Source organism: Brassica oleracea, chromosome C7, assembly GCF_000695525.1.
Source record: "Brassica oleracea var. oleracea cultivar TO1000 chromosome C7, BOL, whole genome shotgun sequence".
NCBI lineage: Eukaryota > Viridiplantae > Streptophyta > Magnoliopsida > Brassicales > Brassicaceae > Brassica > Brassica oleracea.
The window spans coordinates 37,032,033-37,045,007 of NC_027754.1; the positions used below are offsets into that span (position 1 = coordinate 37,032,033).

A 12,975-nucleotide genomic window follows, 5' to 3' on the forward strand; every position below is an offset into this window, starting at 1 on the left:
TTAAGAAGAAGAGACAAAAATTTAATAAATACAAACTTTAGGACTTGATAACTGAGACTGGATTGGGGAATGGTATTTTGACAAAAGAACGAATGATAGCTCACCGTCACCAAGGAACCTTACAATGCCTCCGCCTGGTGTTTAGTATGGTATGTTTTACATGTCAGCGTAACATCTCTGACATATGATCATTACAAACACAGCTCAGAAGTTTTCTTCATTGGTGTATTATTGGCAGTGGCAGGTAACGTTAGTGAAGATGGTGAATGAAGCCAAGGCAAACAATCCAAACTGGGGATCATAGAGAGAGATATAAAGCTTATTTTGAGTAGATATCTTATCTAAATGTTGACAATATTCTCAAAACTACGTTTGTATAGTATATAAGCTTCTCAAACAACGGCTTATTCTGACATGTTACTTCTCCAGTTCAGTACTGATCTCTACTAGATTTTGTTGTACAACATTTCAAAACCACAACAAATGTGCATGGAGATTATACAGCTAGTGTGGTTCAAATACATTAGACTAATCATATAATAGCGTGGAACAAATCAAACAAAAAAATAATGGAAATCATAAAATAATGATAACCTTATTTCTTTTACTTTTGGGATTTGTGTACTTACTTACTAGTACTACTAATAAAAACATGGCATCACATAACCAAACTGCGTACTATGTTGTAATTGCACAAAAAGTTACTGTCTAATACTGTCCCCTCTCTTCTATATAAGCCCAACTTCTCCTTCATTTTCTCGCCTTTAACCCCTAAAAACCCTTTGCTTCAAATCCCAACCAATCCAGCTACAAATTCACTTCCATATATATGTTCTTTCCTACGTGAAACGCTCTCTTCCGCTATTGTCACCTGCATTGCTTTTCATCCATGCACACAAAAAATAGTTTCAGACTTGAGTTGAACCGATAAGTTTTTGGTTGTCTTCTAAGACAATAGAACTATACAAGTAATAGTATACCTTTTGCGTTTGTTCTTCAAGACAGTGGAAGAAGATGGATTGCTGTGCCAGTTCCTCTTTCTCTGATTGATGAACCAATTGTTTATCTGCTTTAGCTGCAAACCTGTCTCCTGCACCAACCTCGCCTTATCTTCCTCCTGCAAATGCTAATTATTATCACCTGGGAGTTTCATTAAATGGAAGAAAACTAATGAGAAAGAGAGAGAGAGAGAGAGCTGACAGTAGGGTAAGGCCATTTGGAATGAGACTGCCACCATCCTTTGAGAACAGAGGTGGTGTCTCCAGGTAGCTTCCCAGCTCTTCTCTTCCTCATTATCTCCTCTCTTATGTCTACTATCTTCTCCTTGTAACCCTTTTTTCCACACCAAAACAAACAAAGTGTCTACCCTTGTTGGAACATCATTCATGTAAAACCTAGAAGAACAAGTTATTAATTAGTTTTGCATATATTACCTGTTTGAGTTCATGTTTAAGTTCTTGTCTAACACGTTCCATCAAAGACCTCTCACTCTCAGTAGGAATCAAAGGACCAAAACCCAAAACATCTAAGCCCCCATCGAACATATTAGCATCGCTCTCTACTTGTTCATCTTCATCGTCCGACATTGTTGCTCCCATTCCTTCACCGGGAGACACTCCTATCTCACCAACAAACAACACACACATGGTTTAATGATAACCCGACAATAATCTCGTAAATCAAAAAAAAAAAAAGGAACTTGTCTCTTACTAAATGACTAACCGGTTAAGCTTTGAAGAGACTGCTCAATCTCCCAACAAGCCATCACAGCTTCCATCGCATGAACACGCACGTGTTGTTGCAGTTGCTCTTTGAAAGAGCATAGAAGCAGCACATAATGCGTCTGTGTGTTATAAACTAAGATTAATTTCATTTCATAACAATTAACTATTAATTAATTTTATATTATATTATAAAGTTTTTATTTTATTACCATGAACTGGTCAAGCTCCTTGTCGTCCCCGCCGACGAGTCCTTGCCCGCCGCCGCATAAAGTGGAGTACTTGGCGACGACGTGCTGCGACTGAGCAAGCTGAGCGTCGATCCTTGGCAACTGATCAACCGGAGTAGCGATTCTCAGACACGCGACGTGCGCCGACAGAAGCTGCTCGTAGAGAGGATGAGAGAGGATCTCCGACTTGTGCCTCGCATTCTGCCAGCTCACGACTCCTTCTCCTCCTCCTCCGTCGTTCTTGTTCTCACCGCCGCTCATCATCTGCTCGGCTCCTCCTCCGGTTACGTCGTCGATGACGTCTCCGACAACGGCGGCGTTGTTGTTGTTTGCGGTGCGTTGGAGGAAGGAGGAGGAGCGGGAAAGCCACTGGTTAGCGGCGACGGCGGCGGCGGAGGAAGGAGAATCGGAGCTGCTCGCGGCGGTGGCGTTGGCGGCGGTCGTGTGGAGGTTGAGGAAGTTGTTGTCGGAGCGGAGGAGAGCCGTGTTGAGCCAGTTGGGAGGCGCAGAGTCCTGGAAATGTTGTTGTTGTTGCGGAGGTGGAGGAGGCGGAGGAGGTTGGTGTTGGTCGGTGAAGTGATTGAAAGAGAGGTCTTGAGAGAGATGATTCTGATGAAACGCCATCGTTTTGTTTGACTTTTTTTTTTGTTGTTGTTGTTGTGTTCGAATCTCCTGTGTGTCTGAGAGGGAAAGATAAAGAGAGAGAGAGAGAGAGAGAGAGAGAGAGGAGGAGAAGGTGAATCTCTGCTTCTTATGACGATTGTTTCATATGTTTCTATTATCAATCCACATAAAAACCTTTTTTCTTTTATTTAATCGAAAAAGTGACAGAGAAAACGTTTCTGTGTTTTTTTATATATATGTAAGGGTGTGCAGACTCCACAGAGCTGAGACGAGCGAGAGATATTAGACCAACTATTCTCTCTCTATTTTTTTTTTTACCAGAGTAATTATCAAAGCGAATTAAAAAAAATAGAAGTGCTTGACAAAAATGTTTTATTTTTGCCAAGGAAGAAAAATTTGGTTTCTCAATTTCCAATCACTGTGGTCCACATATAGACTTTTCTTTTTTTTTAAAGGGTGATTAATGAGTAAAATAGAAAGATTAGGTCACGACAAAAATGTGATTAAAGAAAGTAGGTCGTCATGGACTCATCTGAGTCGTTCATTGTGAATGACGATTGGATTCATTAAGATCGGACGGCGAAGCAAGGTCGTCGAGAAATAATAAATGTATTTTCTTTTTAAAAAGGAGTTGCTACGTGTTGTGTTTTCAGACGCAACGTATCTGGATCCACAAGCGCGTGTCTTTCACGCTCGAATTTAGCTGCAGATGCACAAACGGAACAGTAAAATACGGTCCGCTTCTCGAAAACAAACTCTATAACTTTAAATATAGAATTTTTTGCTCTACAAAAAAAAACTTCAAAACTTCAAATTTAAAGTTTTAAAAAGTGAAACTTTATATTTGAAATTTCACTTCTTAAAACTCTAAATTTGAAGTTTCATCTTTTTATTTGTATTTTGATCCTTATAATTAATTATACATCACATTTATAATTCTTAAGTATTTTCTCATCCATAATTTTAATCTTTAAAACTTTTGTATACTTTAAATATTCAAATTTATTCTATAAATTAAAATTTTACATATAGAAGTTTATTTAAAAATCAAAAAAAGATTTATAATATTTTAAAAGTAGAATTAGACAACAAGAATATTACAAAAGAAACTAAATAATTTTTTTAAGAAGATATAAACTGGAAGACATAATTGTTACACAAATTTAAATATTACATCAACACTAATAGTCTAGTAAATTTTTTTCAGAACTTTTAAAATATTTTCCGAACAAATTTTGTATAACCGAAAATGGAGCATTTTAAAATAATTTTATGTAATAATATGGTATTTTTTTTGTAGTTTAATATTTCATTATGTATTTCTATTTATAATTTTATATTTTAGTGTAATATTTTCTTAATTAATATTACTATAATATTTTATATATGTGCTAGTTATCTACAAAAGTTTTATGGATTTATATTAATTATGACAAATATAAGGAGTATAATGTAAATTATAAATAATTTTGAAGTTAAATTTGAAGTTTTGCTTTTGGAGAAGAACACCTTGAAACTTCAAATATAGAATTTGCAAAACTCTATAATAGGGAGTATTTTTGGAGATGCTCTTAGTGCATCAAAATGGGGTGGATTATGCAGTTATAAGCAAATAAAAAAATCATTACTCCATATATGCAGTAATGATTTTTTTGTTTGTTCACAAATGCATAATCCACTCTATTTTGCAGTAAATTTTGTTGTGGGATTGGAGATACTCTTAAAAGAAACAAAAGTACGTGTGAATAATGAGCTTCTTGGATGCTTAGAGCAAGTCCAATAGGAATTTTTAGCAAAAAATCCTTAACAAAAAAGTATTATAATAATATGTGGGGCCCACGAAATTTAAGAGTTTGTGTTAAATTAATCCTTAGTTAAGGATAGACTTGTTACTGTGCGAGGGTCCTACCGCCACATGGGATCCCGCGATTGGTTCTTTCCTTTTTTTTTTTTAGCTAAAAAAAATAATAAAAAAAATAAAATAATTTAAAAACCTTACCTCGGTTATCAAGCCAAGAGTAACAGCGTTGCAGATGGTCTTAGCATCTCCGACAATGACATTTAAAATTGCACTAAATTTAGTGCTTTTTTGTCAAATTATTTTTGTCATTTTTAACAATGACACCAAATTTTATACCAAAAATAATATTCTATTATTTAATATTTTCAGTTTTAAACTTTTTAAATTTTTATTATTTGTAATTGATAAACAATTATTTTATCACATCAAGATTATTATTTTTATTATTTATAAGTGATAAATGATAACAATCATTTAATAATTTATTTTGAAAATAAAAAATAAAAATAATTTTTTTTTTAATTTTGTAAAAATTAATTTAAAATACAAATAATACAATATATTTTTGTTTAATTACAAATTTTATAGTAATTGAACTATATTATTAAATGTAACATAATAAAATATGTAATTTAAAGATTTGATATGATGAATAGTTTTACATCAAATTTGGTGGGATAGTGTCAATTTTAGTGTTTTGTTGGAGATGAAATTATACCAAATTTGGTGTTTTTATGTATTTTATTGGAGATGTTTATAGTTTTATTTTATAGTTTTAGTGTCTTTAAGCTTTATTGTATAATCAAGTTTATAGTTTCTCTTGTATCATCTCTTTGAACACATAATTTATTCTCTCAATTCATACGGTTTACTATATAATCTGAAGGAGGGAAATCAGTTTAACCATCATGCAACTATTCTTTTATATGCAAAAAAATAATATATATATTCTTTTATATGATCAACGATAATATTGTTGTTTATACATGTGTGCACGTAATCTACTTTTGCTCTACCTCAAACGATAGATTTTGAACTATAATTTTATGATTGTTGCACCGACGAAACTTCGCAAACTGTTCTTAGTTTTCCTTCAAGATTGTCTTACTGATAACTTTATATAAAAAAATGGCAATACAGTTAAATCGCAATACGAATATGTTTTAAAATATTTTATATTCTCCTTGATAACATAATTTCAAGCAACACCATCTTGAAATGTCTCCACTAATGGTTCAATCATTCGATAAATCGTTTTAAGGGAAAATATGATTTAAAAAAGCCAATAGCTCTCTGGCTCAGTTTCCTATGTCGAACCCGTGGGATTTAAGCCGCCTCGCTTCCGCCTCGCTTCCGCCTCGCTTCCGCCTCGCCTCCGTCGTCTTCTTCCACCGGTGATAAGAGAAATCTCATTCCCCCTGATCCACCTGACCCGCTCCCTACCCTTTCCTTAGAGCTATTCCCCATCCTCTCCCCTACCACCTCCTCTAAGCGCCTCAACCGAACTAGAGTTTCAGTTCTCTCGACTGAATCTTCTCCCCACTCTCCCTCTAACCAAACTGTCCAACAGCCCTCTGCTGCTGGTCCTTCACTTACTGCTGACATTGAAATGGAGTTGGAAATTGTCTCTGGCTCTGTTCCAAATCCCAGATCTGAAACTACTGTTGTTGGATCTGTAACAGATGCTCACTCCAACTCTACGGTGAGTCTTACTGTCTTGCCACCCAAGACTAGCTCTCCTTTGCAAACCAACAAAGCTATCTCACCTACTCACACTTCTACTGCCAACCCGTCCAACCACCACCATTCAAATGCGACAGATACAAATCGTGTATCTGCCACTTTACCTCCAAACCCTGTAACCGCTGAACCCAAACCCGCTGAACCCAAACCCGCCTCAACAACTACTCAATCTGGTACTCAACCCAATGCACATTCCTTTCCCACTCTTGTTGAAAAAATCCGAAGGTTTGAAGATAAATCCTTGAAACGACTAGCACCTGCTACCACCTCAGCTACAGATAGACCAACGGTACTAATCCCTGATGAAGTCTTTCAGAAAGGAGCAGCATTGCACAAGGACTTCATTGTTTGTATTTTCAATGGTCGACCTCCGCCCTACAGTCAAATCCAAAGTGTGTTAAACCACATGTGGGGCAAAGGTATTAGACTGGAAATACATAACAACCCGGCCTCTCGCAGTCTCCTAGTTTGCATCACTAGTGACTACTTGAAGAAAAAAATATTGGAAAAAGGCTACTGGTATGTAGGATATTCGATGTTCCATACCGAGCAGTGGACATCAACTCACTCAACTAAAGCTCCTTCTTTCAAGTCGATCCAGATATGGGCTCACTTAACTGGCATTCCACTGGATGTTAGGCATCAGGATGGGCTCAGTTTGGTAGCAGGTCTTGTTGGTGAACCTAAGGAAACAGATGATTTCACAAAAAACCTTGTTAGTCTCTCCCTCTCACATGCTAAGGTCGAAGTGGATTTAACCAAGGCCTTACCTGACGTAGTTGAATTCACTCGGCAATCAGGGGAGGTTGTTGAAGTCACTGTCTCATACCCTTGGCTTCCTCCAACCTGTTCTCATTGCAAGGAGATGGGTCATATAGCCAAAAACTGCCTCCTAATCCCTTTACCACAAAAAAACCCTCCAATCATCCCACCTTCCAAAACTCCATCCAAGACACCTACCTCCAAAACACCAGCCAAAATTCCCTCAAAAACACCATCTGTTCTTTATTATCGCCCAAAAACCATCCCAATAAAAGTTACTGGAGATGCAACTGAAGTGAATTCTCCTGGCTTTACTCCCTTGGCTCCTATTGCAGACCTACCCTCTCCTTCTCTAATCGCTCCTCCATCTACGTTACCCTCTACCTCTTCCTCCCCTGCTGAACCAGACCCAGTTCTTACCTTAAATAATATTGTCCCGGCCCCTCTTCCCAAATTTACCTCACCCTCTAAACCTTCCAAATTTACTAAGATGAAAACACCCGCAACCTTATCCCCTATCACCTCTCCCTTAAGAAAGCAACCCTCTCTTAATATCCCTAGTCCTACTTACCAACCTTCACTGAAGAGGTCTCGTTCTGATCCATCTTTGTCCCCACCTAATTCTCTTAGCCTTTTAACCTCTTCTTTAAAACCGCCTATTTACCCTTTAATCTCTAACCATTTCTTCCTTTTGGCCTTTTTGGACTCCTCTCATCCTACGAGAGAGTCTGCCCCCCCTTCTTAATGTGTACTAAGCTATTTTTTTGGAATGTCCGAGGACTAAATGTCCCGGCCAAGCATACCCCTTTTTGTGATTGGCTTCGAACTAATAAGCCCTCTTTTGGTATCCTATTAGAAACCCATATTAAAGATCAGAATGTTACCTCTCTCTTGGATAAACTTTGTCGTGGATGGAAGTTTGCAACTAACCATGCCTCCGACGAGGATGGTAAAATAGTCGTTATTTGGAAAGATGATGTCCGTGTCAGGATACTGCATCAATCAAGGCAAACTCTAACCTGTGAAGTCACGCTCCCAACAACCCATCCCTTCAACTACACGGCAGTTTATGCCTCAAACTTAAGAATAGAGAGGATTCATCTGTGGGTGGAGCTTCTGGACATTTGGCAATCTCACCAGCTACACCTGCAGCCTTGGATCCTTGGAGGTGACTTCAATGAGATTCTTAACCCTTTTGAACACTCCCTCTCAGAAGTAAGGGTCACTACTCCACAGATGCAAGAATTTAAAGATTTTTGACGCAGTTGGAAGTCTTTGATCTTCGCTTCCAAGGACCGCTGTACTCTTGGAGTAACCACTGCCCCGAGAGCCCAATAGCCAAAAAACTAGACCGTCTGCTTGTAAACTCCAACGTCATCTCTGCCTTCCCCAACTGTTCTGCGACATTCCACCCTCCTCTCTTTTCTGATCATAGCCCTTGTGTCCTAGACCTAGCTCACCCCTCCCCCTTGGTGGTACCAAACCCTTCCGTTTCTTCAATTACCTCACCCACCACCCCTCTTATCACCAACTGGTAAATGAGACATGGAATCTTGCCGGAAGTTTGGCACTAAATCTCACTAAACTGAGCTGGAAGAAAAAGAGTGTAAAGGGAGTGTTAAAACAACTGAATAGAGAAAATTACTCTAATATTCAAGTGAGAGTTTTAGAAGCTAACAGTTTGTTACAGTCCGTGCAGGTGCAAGCTCTCAACGATCCTTCCACTACTACCTTTGAAGAAGAACGAAGAGTGCATGAGAACTGGCTGTTCTTGAGGGACATTGAAGAGAGTTACTCCAGGCAGAAATCGAGGATCAACTGGCTGTTAGAAGGGGATCAGAATACTGCCTATTTCTTCAGAATTTTCCAGACTCGGTGCAGCTACAACTCCATTCGTTCGTTTGTTCTGACGTCAGGAGTTATCCTCTCGGACCCACACCTGATGAGCCTTCACGCTATATCGTATTTTCGCAACATCCTAGGTCCTGATGTTCTGGTTGAGCCGCAGCTCCACTCCTCTCCAGCTTGGTTTGGGTTGCTCATATCTTATACTCTCCCTTCAGCACTGCTGCCTGCCCTTACTGCCTTGCCGACTTATGAAGAGATTACCTCCCTCATGTTTAAGCTGAACCCAAATAAGGCTCCTGGCCCCGATGGTCTAACTTCAGCATTCTACAAGTCTTCTTGGAGCTTCCTCGGTCAGGAAGTTGTAGAGGCGGTATTGCATTTCTTCCGTCACTCCTTCATGCCGTCTTCCACCAACTCATCTATTCTGACCCTAGTCCCAAAATTTCCTGGAGCATCCCTTATCTCTGAGTACCGACCAGTCAGCTGTCTTAATACCTTGTACAAAGTAGTCGCAAGACTACTAGTCAGGCGTCTTAAGCTCATCCTCCCTTCCCTGATTGTTACAAACCAAACAACGTTCGTAAAAGATAGACTGATTGTGGAAAACACTACCTTGGCGGGGGAACTTGTGAATGGATACCATAGGAGACAGGGACCGAAAAGAATCACCATTAAGGTGGATATAGCAAAGGCTTTTGACACAATCTCCTGGGAGTTTCTCTTCAACTGCCTTCACGGATTACACCTGCCTCCTCTCCTCATTGACTGGCTGAACGCATGCGTGTGTTCCACAAACTTCACTGTAGGGTATAATGGGATGGTTCATGGATACTTCAAAGGGAGCCGCGGACTGCGTCAAGGTGACCCACTTTCCCCGTATTTGTTTGTTATTGCAATGAATGTCCTCTCTGTCATGCTCAACCGTGCAGCCTCAGAGCTAAAGGTCAAATATCACCAGAGATGTTCCTCTTCAAGACTCACCCATTTATGTTTCGCTGATGACCTTCTGATCTTCATTGACGGATCTATAGACTCTGTACAGAATGTCCTCCAGGTGCTAAAGGAATTTGAGCTTCGTTCTGGTCTTGCGGTTAGTGTACAAAAGAGCTCCTTCTTTGCGTCTGGCCTATCTCAGCAGGAAATGGACACCATCAAAGCTTCAACAGGCATGCCTAATGGGATCCTACCTGTCCGTTATCTTGGAGTCCCATTGTGCACAAAGAAGCTCACACTAGCTAACTGCGAGATCCTAATACAGCAAGTAAAAGCTAAGTTTAACTCCTGGACGGTCAAGACACTCTCCTTTGCGGGACGGCTACTCTTAATTAAAACGGTTATTGCTGGGATCACAAACTTTTGGTGTTCAAACTTTCTGCTTCTTATGGCCTGTATTGCGCGAATCAACTCTCTATGTGGCATGTTCTTATGGAAGGGATCTATTGAAGGGCATCACACTGCAAAAGTATCATGGGAAGTGGTTACTAGGAGCAAAGACGCTGGAGGACTAGGAATCAAGGACTTAGGCGCTTGGAATCGGGCTTGCTATATCAAGTTAATTTGGATGCTGTTCTTTTAAGGTGGGTCAGTGTGGGTGGCTTGGTTCACTTCAGAGGTGCTTCAAGGTTCGCTATCTAACTACTGGACTGTGAAAACCAGTGTTAATAATTCTTGGCTAGCAAATAAACTAAACAAGATGCGTGGAGAAGTGTATACCTGGATCAAAATGCGTGTAGGCAATGGAGCAACTTGTCGCTTCTGGACAGACCACTGGTCACCCTTTGGATCATTGCAAGACTACTTCTTACAAGACAGGGCTTCTAGACAGGGTATCCCCCTTGATGTTACTTTATCAGATCTCTAAGGTCAGAAACCTGGGTACTTCCAAGAGCTCGATCTGAAGCGATGGTGCAGGTGCAAACATTCCTAACAACACTGGTGCTGCACGAAGGGATGGAGGACGGCTATGAGTGGATTGTCAATGGAGTGAGGTCTAAGAGATACAAAACTGCACAGATATATTGGGAGATTAAAGGAGTAGAAGCACAGGTACCTTGGGCGAGTGTGGTATGGACTAAAGGTGGAATCCCAAAGCACAATTTTCTGGCTTGGCTGTTTATGTTGAACAGATGTCCTACACGCGATCGTCTTCTGGCTTGGGGGCTGCCTGTTGATGGTATTTGCTTGCTCTGTAACTTGGGGCCAGAATCTAGAGACCATCTGTATTTCCAGTGCCCTTACTCCTATAGAATCTGGTCGGAGATTTCTCGGAGGTGCTCGACTACGCCCTCCCGATCATGGCAGGATACGGTAACTCAAATGTTGCTTTATCAGGGAACAGACTTGCCAAGCGCCTGATCTTATTATGCTGGCAGGTTGTGATCTACCTATTATGGAGAGAGAGAAATCAACGATTGCACAATCAGCGCTTCCTCTCAGAGAATGAGATGACTGCTTCCTTGAATCGATTGATAAAGGACAGAATCCTCAGCTTCCGATCCTCGTCGCCTTCGCTCTCATCCTTCCTCATGCAGAGGTGGCTTACAACGGAGGTGATAAACACTACGGACCATTCATAAGGACCCTTCGACTTTCTGGAAAGCCAACTTCACCAAATTATCCATTTAACTACCTGATCTTAATTATGGGTTTTTGACTAAGTATGGGTTAAAATGTGGGATTAACTATAGCAATATGCTTGTAAAACATTTTATTCTTTTTCTATAATATATGCCTTAAGTCAAAAAATAAATCGTTTATTTATTATTATTTTTATTTTTTTGAACACCCGATAATCGTTTATTTTATTCATAGTTATTATAAAGGTCGAGCCACATGTCATCTTACCCAACCAAATAAAAGCCGAGGCTGTCCCTAACCACACGTGTGAAGTATGAATTTAACCTCTTTGTCTTTTGGATTCAATTTATTTAGTAATTTTTGATTATATAGAACTTCTACATGTTTAGATTAAAAGTTTAAGATCCAAAAACAAAAATAAATCTGAACTGAAACGCGTGAAAATATCACGTTTGTAATAAAACCTGTTAATGGAGTTAAAAATTTCAAAAACCAAATTCGCGTACGAAAATTTTGACCGCATGCAGATGCATGCACACTTAACAATTGTGTTTTTTCATTTATAAATCGTACAGTGTAAATTACACTGAATTTATATCCTAAATTCAATGGTGAATTTATTAGATTACAAATCATGTAATCAAACAGTTTAAGTACAAACCTCCCCGCTGAAAATACGTAAATGTTCTTATTTATATGGTTTGGTACTTTTTTATGTTCTTGATTGTATGGCTATATTTTTTGTATTAACAATAGTATTCATATACAAGTTTGAATGTGAGTAATGACGTGTCAATAATAATATCATAATATTTTGATACGTAATGGAGCTTGATATTACTATTAACTTCTTAGATGAAACCTTAATGTTAAATTTGATCAGTCTTTTGCACCCAAAAATATCAGATCAATCTAAAATTGGCAGGAGTATATGTTTATTTCTTAGGAAGGGTATTTTTTTGTCACATCTTTGTAAAACTAAACATTAATAAAATCTCAAAATCTAAAATCTTTAGTGCCGACGAACAAGTATTTTTCTTGACCACGACTAACGTTTTTCTTACGTTGGTGTCGAATGACTTACGTCTCTCTTTGATGTGTCTCCTGCTCCACCCTTTCATTTGTATCCGTCTTCTTCCCATTTTGGTTTTATTCGAAAGAGATCCTATCGTTCGACTTGGTTGCTCCAGCCTTCAGCCTTTGATTTGTTCGTCTTTTTTTTTAAATCTGAAGGGTTTAAATATTGCATAATTGTCCATTATCCAGTGAATATTATACAAGTGACTCATACCTAGGTCTACAGAAATATTTATATTTAAATGACAAATGGATAATGACAGAAAATTAACAATTCAAATCTAGTATCAAATAATATAATAAGCAATCACAGAACTAATTAAAAGCCACCGATACGTAGCCAACCCCGTAAAAGTTGGAGCGTGCTTTCCACGTCACTCTAAGGAGCGTAACAAAGTCACTACTGAATTGCTTGTTCTACGGTTCCTTTGTTAACCACATAACTCACGATTACTTTCCCTCTATGTAGGAATGGCAATTGGACCGCAGTCCGCGGGCCTGGCCCGTACAAGACCCATGCGGGGAAGGTTTGGGTAGAGATACTGTAGGTCCATTTGTGAGCAGATCTCGTGGGTTAAGTCTCATGCGGGTT

At 39.0% G+C, this 12,975-nt stretch overlaps 2 protein-coding genes across 2 annotated transcripts; one reads left to right on the forward strand and one right to left on the reverse strand.

The window, feature by feature from the left end:
• Positions 1-559: 559 nt before the first annotated feature.
• On the reverse strand, positions 560-2,806 carry LOC106306079 (homeobox protein knotted-1-like 3). Its single transcript, XM_013742548.1, has 6 exons — positions 1,934-2,806; positions 1,723-1,843; positions 1,434-1,618; positions 1,201-1,332; positions 981-1,117; positions 560-879 (listed from the first exon to the last, which is right to left on the reverse strand). Exons 1-6 carry the CDS (start codon positions 2,573-2,575, stop codon positions 840-842), a joined length of 1,257 nt encoding a protein of 418 aa, XP_013598002.1. The 5' UTR covers positions 2,576-2,806; the 3' UTR covers positions 560-839.
• A 3,179-nt stretch (positions 2,807-5,985) lies between these two features.
• LOC106303222 lies at positions 5,986-11,382 on the forward strand. Its single transcript, XM_013739554.1, has 9 exons — positions 5,986-7,293; positions 7,800-8,096; positions 8,147-8,356; positions 8,581-10,191; positions 10,307-10,351; positions 10,463-10,555; positions 10,641-10,775; positions 10,976-11,101; positions 11,209-11,382. Exons 1-9 carry the CDS (start codon positions 5,986-5,988, stop codon positions 11,380-11,382), a joined length of 3,999 nt encoding a protein of 1,332 aa, XP_013595008.1.
• Positions 11,383-12,975: the final 1,593 nt, after the last annotated feature.